Source organism: Pogoniulus pusillus, chromosome Z, assembly GCF_015220805.1.
Source record: "Pogoniulus pusillus isolate bPogPus1 chromosome Z, bPogPus1.pri, whole genome shotgun sequence".
NCBI classification, from domain to species: Eukaryota; Metazoa; Chordata; class Aves; order Piciformes; family Lybiidae; genus Pogoniulus; species Pogoniulus pusillus.
The window spans coordinates 233,462-246,402 of NC_087309.1; the positions used below are offsets into that span (position 1 = coordinate 233,462).

At 39.9% G+C, this 12,941-nt stretch overlaps 1 protein-coding gene across 2 annotated transcripts in view; it reads right to left on the bottom strand.

Annotated features, from left to right (window-relative positions):
- Window positions 1–12,941, bottom strand: part of MTREX (Mtr4 exosome RNA helicase) — a 67,180-nt gene that overhangs the window by 29,998 nt on the left and 24,241 nt on the right. For both annotated transcript variants that reach the window (XM_064140709.1, XM_064140708.1), the window contains exons 16-18: window positions 4,525–4,675; window positions 561–733; window positions 190–258 (exon numbers count right to left, since the gene is read on the bottom strand). In XM_064140709.1, coding sequence (XP_063996779.1) covers window positions 190–258; window positions 561–733; window positions 4,525–4,675 — 393 coding nt within the window. The remainder of the gene's footprint in view (window positions 1–189; window positions 259–560; window positions 734–4,524; window positions 4,676–12,941) is intronic.

The window sequence follows — 12,941 nt, forward strand, 5'->3', positions numbered from 1 at the left end:
TTGTCTGACTTTTTATACCTTTTTTCCCTTTATACTTTCCCATTAGGAAGGCCTGTACTTTCTGCAAATTTGAGGTGAAAGGACATGTTTTTTATCTCTTATCACTACAAAGAAAAAAGAATTTTTACCTTCTTCTCAGAAAAAACAGTAAGGTATGTATTTTTCTAATGGAAAGAATGTATATTTTACCTTTACATTTGATTTCTTAGAGAAATTAACAACCACTCCCCATCCAAAGTCATCACCTTCATTCTTCACCTGAAAACAGTACAAGATGTTATCATGCAATGCATTAATAATCACATCATGGCAAGTGTTATATTTTTTGTACTTATGGTATTTTTAACAGCAGTCATGGACTAATATTCATAACGAAAGCAGCATCTTCTTTAAATCATTATTGAATGTTTAACAAAGAAGGGTAATGACAGTCAGAATTATTGCTCAGTGAGACACATGCAATTTTTCAAGACCGTAAGCTGCAGACACAAGTGAATGCTGCAAATTTCACAGATAAGTAGAGATTTGAAATAGAAACAAAACAAAAGAAAACTAATTACCTTCACCAGTCTTCCTGGCTGTAAAAAAGGCAAGCAATATTTTGGTTTGTGAATATACTCTTCAATCTCTTTACCCAGTTTTGCAAGCTGCTGACGAATTTTGTAGTATATGACTACATTTTCTTCATTAGGAATTGCTATTTTGTTGTACTGTCCCTCCAAATTATTGACTCCTAAAATAAAAAGTAAAGTCTCATGGAAATTAGTAACTTGACAGATTTAGAAATCAACGTTTCACTTTCAGATCTACACAGCTAGTATTTTGCTAAAGTTGTAGGCATTCAGATTGTATTTACAATAATCCATTCTCTGGAAAGCTATAAACATGTCCATTACACTTTACTTACAGAAAGCTAAGTATTAATACTAAACTTACTTAAAAAAATATAAATGGAGAAGGATAGACAGGAAATTGTCAATGAATCTTTGATTCAGGGTTGCACAGAAGTCCCACAAAAACTTGCAATGATTTTTAAGAGGGTATCTGCTGCTTCTTCTACCTTGCAATATGAAAATAAGAGCACTCAAAGAGGTTTTCTAACAAGATGTCTCCTAGCCAGAGGGAAAGTTAGAAGATGTTTTTCCTAACCTGTTTTAGGTTCTGATTTCATCAGTTGGGAATCAGTATTTTCTTCTTAGTAATAATCTAGTAAACGTAAATAAATGACGTACCATAAGGATGCCTTTTTCCTCTCTACCACATCACCCTTCTGCATGCTATTTAAATAGAATGCATATAGTATCATAGAATGGTTTAGTTCGGACCTCAAAGATCATCAGTGATGAACCCAGTCCTGTTCAATATCTTTATTGATGATCTGGATGAGGGGATTGGTACTTACATCAGTAAGTTTGCAGATGACACCAAGCTAGGAGCAGGTGTTGATCTGTTGGAGAGTAGGGGAGTCCTGCAGAGCGACCTTGACAGGCTGGATGGGTGGGCAGAGGCCAATGGGATGAGATTTATCAAGGCAAGTGTTACAGACTTAGGAAAAGAGTGGCCGGAGAGCAGCCAGGAAGAAAGGGACCTGGGGGTACTGGTAGACAGTAGGCTGAAGACGAGCCACCAGTGTGCCCAGGTGGCCAGGAAAGCCAATTGCATCCCAGCCTGGATCAGGAACAGTGTGGGCAGTAGGACAAAGGAGGTTACTCCTCCCCTGTACTCAGCACTGATCAGGCTACACCTTGAGTACTGTGTCCAGTTCAGGGCTTCTCACTTCAAAAGAGATGTTGAGATACTGGAACGTGTCCAGAGAAGGGCGACAAAGCTGGTGATAGGTCTGGAACACAAACCCTATGATAAGAGGCTGAGAGAGCTGAGGATGTGCAGCCTGGAGAAGAGGAGGCTCAGGGTAGACCTCATTGCTGTCTACAACTACCTGAAGGCAGGTTGTAGCTGAGTGGGGGTGGGTCTCTTCTGCCGCTCAACCAGCGACAGAACAAGGGGGAACAGTCCCAAGTTGTACCAGGGCGGGTATGTTGTGGAGGGCTTGTAGGCCCGAAATTAGGCTTATTTATGCCTTGCCTTGGCTGGACATGTTTTTCTGCCCAAACAGGGTAAACACATTAAATGGATAAAAGGGGCATAATAGGCCTGGTGCCATGAAGTCTGATCTGCCAGGACCCTTGGCTGTAAACATGTTGTGTAAGTCCCCACACACCCAGCTCTTGCTTCCCTGGTGTAAGCCCATGTGATCCCCATATTTGGGGAAGTCCAGGCAGAGCGGCATTTGCCTATCATGGTAAGGTTTGGCTGACTGCCAACCTGATTGGTCATTCTAGTGGCCATTAATCTCGGCTCACATTCAATAAATAGGGGTACACAGGTAAACAATGTGCTCAGACCCTCATGCTCTGACTCACTTGCAGCATGGACTCCCCCTGCATAGCCCAGACTTCGTACATCGATTGCCTGCCTGCGTACCTTACTTTCAGAGCTCACTTAAGCCTGCCTATATATATATGTATGTGGAGCCTATAGTCTCCTAGCCAGCTGTGCACATCTGCACGCCACTGTGTTATCAGGACCAGATCCTGTATTGTCTGCTTTTATCTATGGAGCTCATAGTCTCCAAGCCAGCCATGCACACCTTGCATGCCCGTTGCCCATCATTGCCTGGTAAGCGGCATTGCCACTGAGTTAACCAGGAAGCAGACTCTGGATTGTCTGCACACATGATCAGCCTGCTAGCCACGTGAGAATCGTGCTGAGACAGTACAACATCCTTCTTCTGCACCTGAGATCCTGCCTGCTAAGAATCCCTGGACAGAGCATCCAGAAGAAGCCAGCAGCATCAAGGCAGAGATTGCACCCTGCACCAGGAGAACCAGCTCAGAGACTGTCTTTCCCCAGAAGCCGGGAAGATTCATCATTTCCCCTCAAGCTGGGAGGATTCCAGCCTCAAAGTCCACAGGCAGAGATCCCCTGAAGTTTGGACACTAGACATAGACTGTGACGTAGCCCCAGAGGGTGATTATTGATTAATCAGAATTGTGAGTAATTGTTTTGATGCCTCTGTAATAATCCATTGTCTCTGCCATAGAGCAGAAGCAGTTTCCAGCCCGCTCGGCTGACCAAACAGCATATAGACACCAAACGGTATTTGCCGCAGGGAAAAACTCTTCTCTTGGTTTATAGTTTGAATGTTTGCTAGTTAATTAATAAGTCACTGTAGATATTTTATCCTAGAACGTTTTCATAACTGTGTAGAACACTTTAATATTAATATACAGTGGTTGGGAGTGGCGAGAGTCCAGAACATTGGGTTTAATAAATATGTATTTTTATAGAGTATTATCTTGCCAAAATTGGTGTAGGCAGCAGAATACCCCTCCCCAACAAGGTATAGGCTGGATATTCTTAAATTCTAGGTTAATGTTTCAAAGAGGCCGCACCCTCAAACAGCAGCTGAGATCTTAAGAAATTGACTTTGGCTTAGAAAGACACACTACTGAAAGATCACAGCTCAAAATTTAGTTACTCAGCAGAGTGGCAAATACAGTTTCAGTCCTCTCTGAACGTTGGTTTTCTTGGTTTTCCCCATACTACTCTGAATGCAGGTTGCTCAATTATCCTCACAAGTCCATGGGACTGGATGGGATCCATCCTAGGGTGCGGAAAGAGCTGGCAGATGAGCTGGCCAAGCCACTCTCCATCATTGATCAGCAGTCCTGGCTCACTGGAGAGGTCCCTGAAGACTGGAAGCTGGCCAATGTGATACCCATCCACAAAAAGGGTCGTAAGGAGGAGACAGAAAACTACAGAGCTGTCAGCCTGACCTCAGTGCCAGGCAAAGTCATGGAACAGGTCATCTTGGGTGCCACCACAAAGCACCTAGAGGATGGCCAAGGGATCAGGCCCAGCCAGCACAGGTTTAGGAAGGGCAGGTCCTGCCTCACCAACCTGATCTCCTTTTATGATCAGGTTACCTGCCTGGTGAATGTGGGGAAGGATGTGGATGTAGTCCACCCAGACTAAAGCAAAGCCTTTGACACTGTCTGCCACAACAAGCTCTTGGCCAAGCTGGCAACTCATGGATTGGACAGATTCACTCTATGCTGGGTCAGGAACTGGCTAGATGGCCGAGCCCAGAGAGTGGTGGTGAATGGTGCCACATCCACTTGGCAGCTGGCACTAGTGGTGTTCCCCAAGGATCAGTGCTGGGCCCAGTCCTGTTCAACATCGTTACTGATGATCTGGACGAGGGCATTGAGTCCAGCATCGGTAAGTTTGCAGATGACACCAAGCTAGGAGCAGGTGTTGATCTGTTGGAAGGTAGGAGAGCCCTGCAGAGGGACCTGGACAGGCTGGATGGGTGGGCAGAGGCCAATGGGATGAGATTGAACAAGGCCAAGTACTGCACATATATAAATTCTTTTAAGTGCCATAACCGTAACTACCCACTCCTGCAGTGCAGCATCTTTTATACTAACTCTCCTGAGTATAACATACAGTAATACTTACGCTCTACTATTTCTGGAATAGTTCTGTAATGCTGGAATTGATAGAAGGATTTCTCTAACATGTATTCAGGGTTAATTTCTTCTACTCGAAGCAAGTTCAAGACCATGTTATATGTTAGGTGGAATGCACTGTTTAAAGGATCAGCTGAACCCTGAAAAGAAAACCACTGTGCAGTTAAGAACAATAGAACACACCAAACAAATCATCATGTTCTCTTTAATACAAGGAAATACTTTAATAGGTAGTACAATTTGAATTTAGATTATGTGTCTCATCAAATTCAAAGCAACTTTCTTACACTGAACATGTATGATTCATCATGTCTATATATAGCTATGCTGCAGTATTATAGATTAGATCTGAAGTAAATTAAAATTAAAATTTCAGATACAACGCTTGGACATTTCTTACAGTTTATTATTTGGATTCCAGTTATCTACCTGTTTAAATCAATCTCTTATTTTAACATTCTGGGAAAACTTACTTGCACACCTTCTTCTCTTAAGACTCACTGATAACACTGGCATCTTCCAAAGATTCTAAAAATAAGGTAGCCTATGACTTCTTTAGCTTAAGTAATGTCTCATTAAAAATTAATTTTCTTTTCAGGCTGCCCAAGAGAAGCCTGTGGCCTCTCCACTTGTGGAGATACACAAAAAAAAACATTTGTATGTGGTGCTGGGCTCTGTGCTTTACCCTTCTTGTGCTGAAGGGGCTTGGAAAAATGGACCTCAAGAAGTGCCTTATAACCTCAATCACTCGGGCTTCTGTTAAGTTCAGTACTTTTACAAGGTGACATACTTATATTTTTAATAACCTAAGAAGAAAGGATGCTGGCAAAGTATTGTAGAGAAATATCACATCACTATTTCTTCCCCCCCTATTTTTCTAGGAATATCTACTAGTGTCCTCTATCAAAACAGCATACTAGGTAGATGCACCTTTACGCTGATTTGCCATGGCTATTATCTTCTTATCTCATCATCATAAGAAGAGCAAACACTTAATATACATTAAACCAACCAGCTATTCAAATACAAAGGAGATTTACTTAACAAGCAACATTTCAACAAGGCCTATAAGCAGACTGGATGATCTTGGAGGTCTCTTCCAAACTGGTTGATTCTATGATTCTATGATTCAGTTACGGTTAACCATTTTAAGTGAACAGCAACTAAAACAGTTAACAAGAAAATGAGGATGTTTCAAGAAATATTTTTCCAGCAACTATACGAATGCGTCAAGCTAACATAGCCTATCAGACATTTTAGAAGCTCAGGCAAGGCTGCCAATGGGAAGAATGCTCCTCTGCACTTCAAGCTCAACACCAGCTTTGTCTAAAATCTGTTACATGGTACCTTCTTGCAAACCATTTCTTTGCGTTTAACTACAGAGTAGACATACTTCCTCATCATAAGTGACAAAAAAAGCATAGTCTATTAAAAAAAACAACTGATTACTTTATATATGCAAATGCTGAAATACTCCTAGATCAAGCTAAATCTAATGGATTTTACATGACATTGCCACTATACAAATTTTTATTTCCATTTTACCCATGCAGTCAGAATTCCAATATTACACCCACTGATGATCTTACATCAGATTTAATAAGAGACAGTCTCCTCCAGGTGTAGATTTAAGGACACTGTAGTCTCATTTGCTTTATATGAGATACAGAGCCCTATGAGATGACCTTATGAATGTCAGAATCCTACTCACTGCACGATTATTTCACTTCAGAGAAACCCAAGCAGTAAGTGACCTTTTCAGCATGTTTAAGAAAGTACCAACAGGAACACATGTAAAACAAGTTTAAGATAAATCATACAGCCCTAAGTTTTGCTTTGAATCGTCAGAGACTCATTCAATCACTTACATCACTGAGCAGATCATAAATACACCTCTGGTTTTCACCTCAAGCAATACAGCACAGAAATGCCTCTAAAATTAGATCATGATGTATGTATTTAAAATCACAACATCAGTTCTCAAGCTATCATAAATGGGTTTCTACTAAGAAATGTGTTGACAAGTACAACATCAAGAGCTGAGCTGTGGTGTATGGAGGAAATCTCAAGCTCTGGAAATGTCTCATTTGATAGACCAAACAAAACCCAGAGCACTTCTGTTGCTGTTGCTAACTGATGCACAACACAAGTTTTTCCATAGACAGGATGAAAGAATTGTGTACCCAAGTGCTTCTCTATTTTTGTAAATACATCAGGTACTCTAGAAAAAAGGAATTACCACTTCCTAAAAACCTTGCTTCTCTATGATACAGAATGCCATTTAAAGAATGGCATTTACTAAAGCACGGCACAGCAATGATGCCAGTCAGCTAACCGCAGGACAGATTCTTTCCTACAGCAACACCCACTGCTGTAGCTAGATACAAACTGAAGCAGCTGGATGAAATACACCCACGAGCTGGCAAAAGCCAATGGCGTATCTACAGACCAGTGGAGATCTGGCAAAATGCCACTGTGACCACTCCAACCACACAATGAATCCCCCTTTCCATTCCTGACCATATCATATAGCTTTAAGGCATAACTTAGTGCTTGCAAGAATATCGACCATTTGAAATAATAAAATCATAAGCATCACGTTCTCACTTAAATGCTATCATAAAGTAAGAAAAGAAAGAGCTTTATACATAATCTATAATATACGCACAGAACATGCCAAGAAAGAGCAAACTATTCCTGCAGATTCACTTTGGAAGCTTTTTAAAAATTATCACCACTCAACTGTGAAGAAATGATTTAAATGCCAACCAAAAAACCCATCTATTTCAAATATTATATAAAGCAGATTTATTTAAATGTCAATGATTACATAAAGCAGACTTATTTGAAAGGCAGCATTTGATCCAGTTGCTGATGTGGCAATTTTTATTTTAAGCATACGATTAGCATTTTACAACTTGAAAATAAGCTCACTCTACTACAACAAAGCAGTTAAAAGCCTTGCTTTGGCAAAAGCTCTGAATTGCTCCTGTTCCTTCACCTCATAAACATGTACTTCTCCAAGTTTCAGAAATTCCTGTTTTCTCAGTGTTGTTCTCTAGCCAACAGTATTTTCAAAATCAGTTTTTAGAGGCTTTTTTTTCTGAAAACTGGAGTTGTTACTTCTCCACACTAAACATAACTGTAGCAGTTCCACTGTGTTGTACCTTTAGCACAGCCAATGCACTATGCAGTATGCATTTGTCTCCACTGACTACCCTGGGTTATTAACAGACATGCATCTAGCAAGCAGCGATCACCTGGAGGCCCTTGCTTCATTTACCTAGTAGCAACGTATGGATTCTGCAGCTGCATTAGGAGACTTTATCGCAAAATACAGATCTACACTAAGTACACACAAAAAAGGAGCAGACTATCAGGCTTTTCTGTCAAATTCCTAGCATGATTACTGAAGAGGCAGTTAATGGTTATCTTAAGACATCTGTCAGATAGATACACATGGTGGAGGGAAGAACAGGAAGGGAGGAACGATGAGATATATTACTGAAAGGAAAATGAAAAGGTGGACCTTCTTTTTCTAACTTGCTCTCAAAGAACCTACAAGCATGATGTGTTCAACTATCTTGGACTTTTTTTCCCATTGTGCTGGTTTGAGGTTAATTGGAATATTTTATTGAGAGAAATTAAATCCTTAGCTGTGAAAAGAAAAAAAAACAACACATTAACCTATATCACGCATTCTTCTGCTGAAAAGTTATAAAAATAATGACACAAATCAGATACACTACAGGACAGATTTTATGCCATTTGGTCCACTAACTAGTGTCTTTCTTGTCAGCATTTCCAGATATAATCTGAATGAGTTTTCAAAAAGGAAACAAAGAACTGCTTGACAAAAAGAGCAAAGAACAGAAAACATCCAGTGACTGTTTAAGACACAAGAATACCTTTAGTGAAACATTAATAGCACACATTTTGTCCCTATATCAATCATATAATTACCACATGATCAATCAGTTCTCTCTCAGAAATACCAAAAAAGACTGCATACTTTACTGATAACAGGATGATCCTGAGATACATTATCACGAGTGCAAAACCAACTTCTAAAGAGTTACTGCTAACAGACAGTGGCAAGCAGCTATTTTAAGCACAAGTTTGTTAGCACTCTGGCTCACTGCTCTGCCCCCAAAACAGTCGTACCAGCACCAAGAGAAGTAAACTGTGGGTGGCAAAAGACAGCTTTGCTGACAACATCTAATGCCTGAGTTCCACAACTGTTTCATTTTCTCTAAAAGGAGAAAAAAAGTATATTGATTTCTCTACCATGTAACTACCACCAGCTGCAGTCAGTTCTGAATGACTGAACTTTTCAGTCATTTGCCTTTTCTAACACAGTAGCTCTTACTATCAGACCCAGCTTTAGTTTTACTTTAGGCTGGTAACTTAAGTTTTTTTGTCCTAAGCCTTCTGCCTTATCTTTGAACACAGAAAAACACCCACACAGAAAAATACCCCCCACGCACATCCTCTACACACCTGCACCAAGGCACCCCAATTTAACAATGCAGTATTTAAACACGCAAGCAAAAAATTAAAACTACAGGTATTTTATATGGCACAATACAGTATCATGCTGTAAATCAACTTGAAAATGTAAAATTTGGCCCTCCCCAAATCAGGATTGTTACATAGCTGCATAAATTCATCTGGACAAGAGACAAACGGACAGGGGAAAAGGTAATTTAACATGTGTTCATCACAATATTGTGCAGCGATTATTTTGGATCTGAGCTGGCCTGGTGAACCATAACAATATTTGCATAATACATCTGGGAGAATATTTTTGCTCCTTCTAAGGTCAATCAACTCAAAGAAAGAAGAAATGATAAAAAGAGTATCTGTATCATTTTGAGACCATTAGCACTCACTGGTTTTAGACTTGCTCCTGCACCAGTGATACGTGAGTTGACAATTTCAGTAAATAGGCAATGTTTTAACTTAAAGGAAATGTGTGTCTTAGCAAAGACTATATATCTTTACAAAACATTAAAATAAAATAAATGATAAAAAAAGAAGTACTTTGTCTTCTGCTCATGTCACATTTACATTTTTTTAAAATGGTAGTGTCCCCAGATCACTAATGATAACAATTTTCTTTCAGTTTTGCAGTGGCTTTTCTGACAAGCGTTTGTGAAAATGAAAGTTCATTTCTCTCCTAAACTCTCAAATCCTGAGATTTTGTTTGGGCTCAGGGTTTTTTTGTTTGGGTTTTGGTTTGGGCTCTTTTTTTTTTCTTTTGTGTTTGGCTTTGTTTGTTTTTTTTCGGTTTGGTTGTTTGTTTGATTTGTTGTTTTATATAAGTAATCTTCAAGTCAAACCAAAGCATAATAGTGTCATTAAGGCAGCACATTATGTTGTTGTTTGCACAGGAACCAAACGCTGACAGAAGACAGTTTCACTAGAAGGCTTCAGCCACTGTCTTGTGCATTGTCTGGCACAGGAAGATTAAATGGCAAGCTGTTACTAATCATCCACAAGTTACTGAAACAATGGTACCTTCTCTAGAAACTTTAGAACCATTTCAGAAAACATAAATGGAAAATGTGCACACAGTACCAATTTAAATGGGTGGCTAACTAGCAGTACTGCTGAAGTGATTTTATCATAGAAGTGAAGTAGTAAACCATATTAATTCATACTGATTTCAATCCAGGCCAACACACGTAGTGCACAAAACCACTATTCATGGACATTGTATCAGGATATCCTCTTGATTAAGAATCTTGTGCTGCACGTTTGCAAAAACTTCTGGACTCTAGCCTGCATTTGATGGTACTCATCATCCATTCCCTGTTTCTGCCTTCTGTGGCAGACATGCAGAGCTAACAACCTCCACTTTTTTTAGTCCAGATAGTGCTAAGCATTTAATTTGCAAAAATGATCAACTCTACTCCTGTGCTTCCTGCCTCATCATCTAGTAAAAATTCAGTACAGCTTGGAAGAACAAAACGAAAAAAAAAAAGATAACAGAATAAACCTTACCACCTGAAAAAAATCCCTCGCATGGTAATATTAAATATTATTTGAACAAAACCACACAAAGACAGTTAAGAGTATGTTGTTAATGTACACGAGTATTTTAAAGAATAGCAAAGACTAACAACAGTTTTGGACTGTCTGAAATCTACCTAACAGAAACAAAAAAGCACTCAAATCCTCTAACCATTCATATAATAGAATTTATATTTTTACATTAAGTGATTTTTAAAGCTTTACTATTTTACAACACAATTCACAAACATTCATAGCTGTCTTTATATTAAAACACAGAATCAAAGAATTTTAGGACTTGGAAGGGACCTTCAGAGATCATCGAGTCCAACCTCCCTACCAAGACATGCAATCACCTGGGGTAGCTCACACAGGGATGCATGCAGGTGGGTTCTGAAAGTCTCCAGAGAAGGAGACTCCACAACCATTACAGGCAGCCTGTTCCAGTGGTCTGTAACCCTCACTATAAACTCACTGTAAAGAAGTTTCTCCTCATGTTGAGGTGAAACTCTCTCTGTTTTAGTTTGTACCCACTGCTCCTTGTCTGATTACTGCTGACCACTGAAAAGAGATTTGCACTTGACACCCACCCTGCAGGTATTTGTACACATTGATCAGACCTCTTCTTAGTCTTCTCCAGATTAAACAGCCTCAGGGCTCTCAGTCTCTCTTTCTAGGGGAGATGCTGAAACTCCCCAGGCACCCTTGTGGCTCTCTGCTGAACTCTCTCCAGGAGGTCCCTGTCTCTCTTGAACTGGGGAGACCAAAACTTGACACAGTATTGCAGGAGTGGTCTCACCAGGGCAGAGTAGAGGGAGACAAGAACCTCCCTAGACCTGCTGGACACACTTTTCCTGATGAAGCCCAAGATGCCATTGGCTCTCTTGGCCACAACGGCACATGCTGGTCCATGCAGAACTTGCTGTCCACCAGCACTCCAAGGTCTTTCTTGACAGTGCTGCTTTCCGGCTGGGCAGTCCCAACCCGTACCGGTGCCTGTTGTTATTCTTCCCCAGATGGAGGAAGCAGAAAGGCCAATATGGGACCAGACCCATGCCACCTATGAGTCAGCAACAGACACATCAAAAGAAGGAATAAACAGTCTCACATTCAAAACGTAACCATTTCTGTGTAAACCAGTCACACATTAATCACTGCTTTTCCTGAACTCTAATTTATCATGGCTTTTTGTATTATTATTACAGAACTATGGCAATTCACATGATCTAGGGAAGTTTCAGCTGCTTGTTACACTTTCTATATCAAAAATCTACACAAAATTACCCTGCTGACCAAGGCTTATTATCAATTCCTTTTGCAGACAGTTAGCTATGCTTATGCATAAATACTAAAGTTGGAGTAATTTTATGGGATAGTTCCTGTTCCAGAAACTTCTCCGTATAACAACTGAAAGGTCTCATCACCTCCTCACCATTTCCAATCTTAAATTAATGCTTATGTGAATAAACATACATAAATCTCACTTTCTATGCTAAATAGAATTTTCTTTGTACTGTAGAGTCCAAATGGAACAGCCACACTTGATATACAGCAAATGATTAAAATTCAAAAAAATATCTAATGACGCTGCTATCATTTTAAAAAAATGATCATCTGTCTTTTTTATACTAAGAAATTTTCCATCAACTGCAGAGTGCTCATACAAGACAGCTGTGCAAACAGGTATGAAGTATTAAACCATGTAAAATTGCCACCCTGTTATGTGCTTAGTACATAAAACATGCTAAGAGTCAAAATGAAATACAAGACCAAATGGATTGCTAGTAGTAGCATACAGGTTAAATAAGCACAGTAGTGCCAAGCCTGTAAATGAAGAACCTGCCAAGGAGCCACACAGAATCATAGAATCAACCAGGTTGGAAGAGACCTCCAAGATCATCCAGTCCAACCTATCACCCAGCCCTATCCAGTCAACTAGACCATGGCACTAAGTGCCTCATCCAGTCTTTTCTTGAACACCCCCAGGGACGGTGCCTTAACCACCTCCCTGGGCAGCCCATTCCAATGGCAAATCACTCTCTCTGTGACAAAGAGTCTCTCCTACACCTTGGCGTTAGGGCACTTTATGTTCCATAGGCAAAGGAGTAGGAAAGCATAATACTCTATGTTTTATCCAGCTAGATTCACTTTTTTTGGTACATCTAACTTCTCTTTTGAAGCATTAATTAAATGCAAAGAACACTCAAATTCAAAGCTCAAAAACATACTTAGATTAGTACTTTTATTGTTGTTGTTACACAACCATTCATTTCCATAATGTAATTAGCTTTAGATTTTTGTCTTCTAAAGGCATAACAGATCACCGCTGTTCAACGACTAAACAGTCTCTGTTGGAATATGTGCTTGTAACATGGCTAAATTCCAACTGAA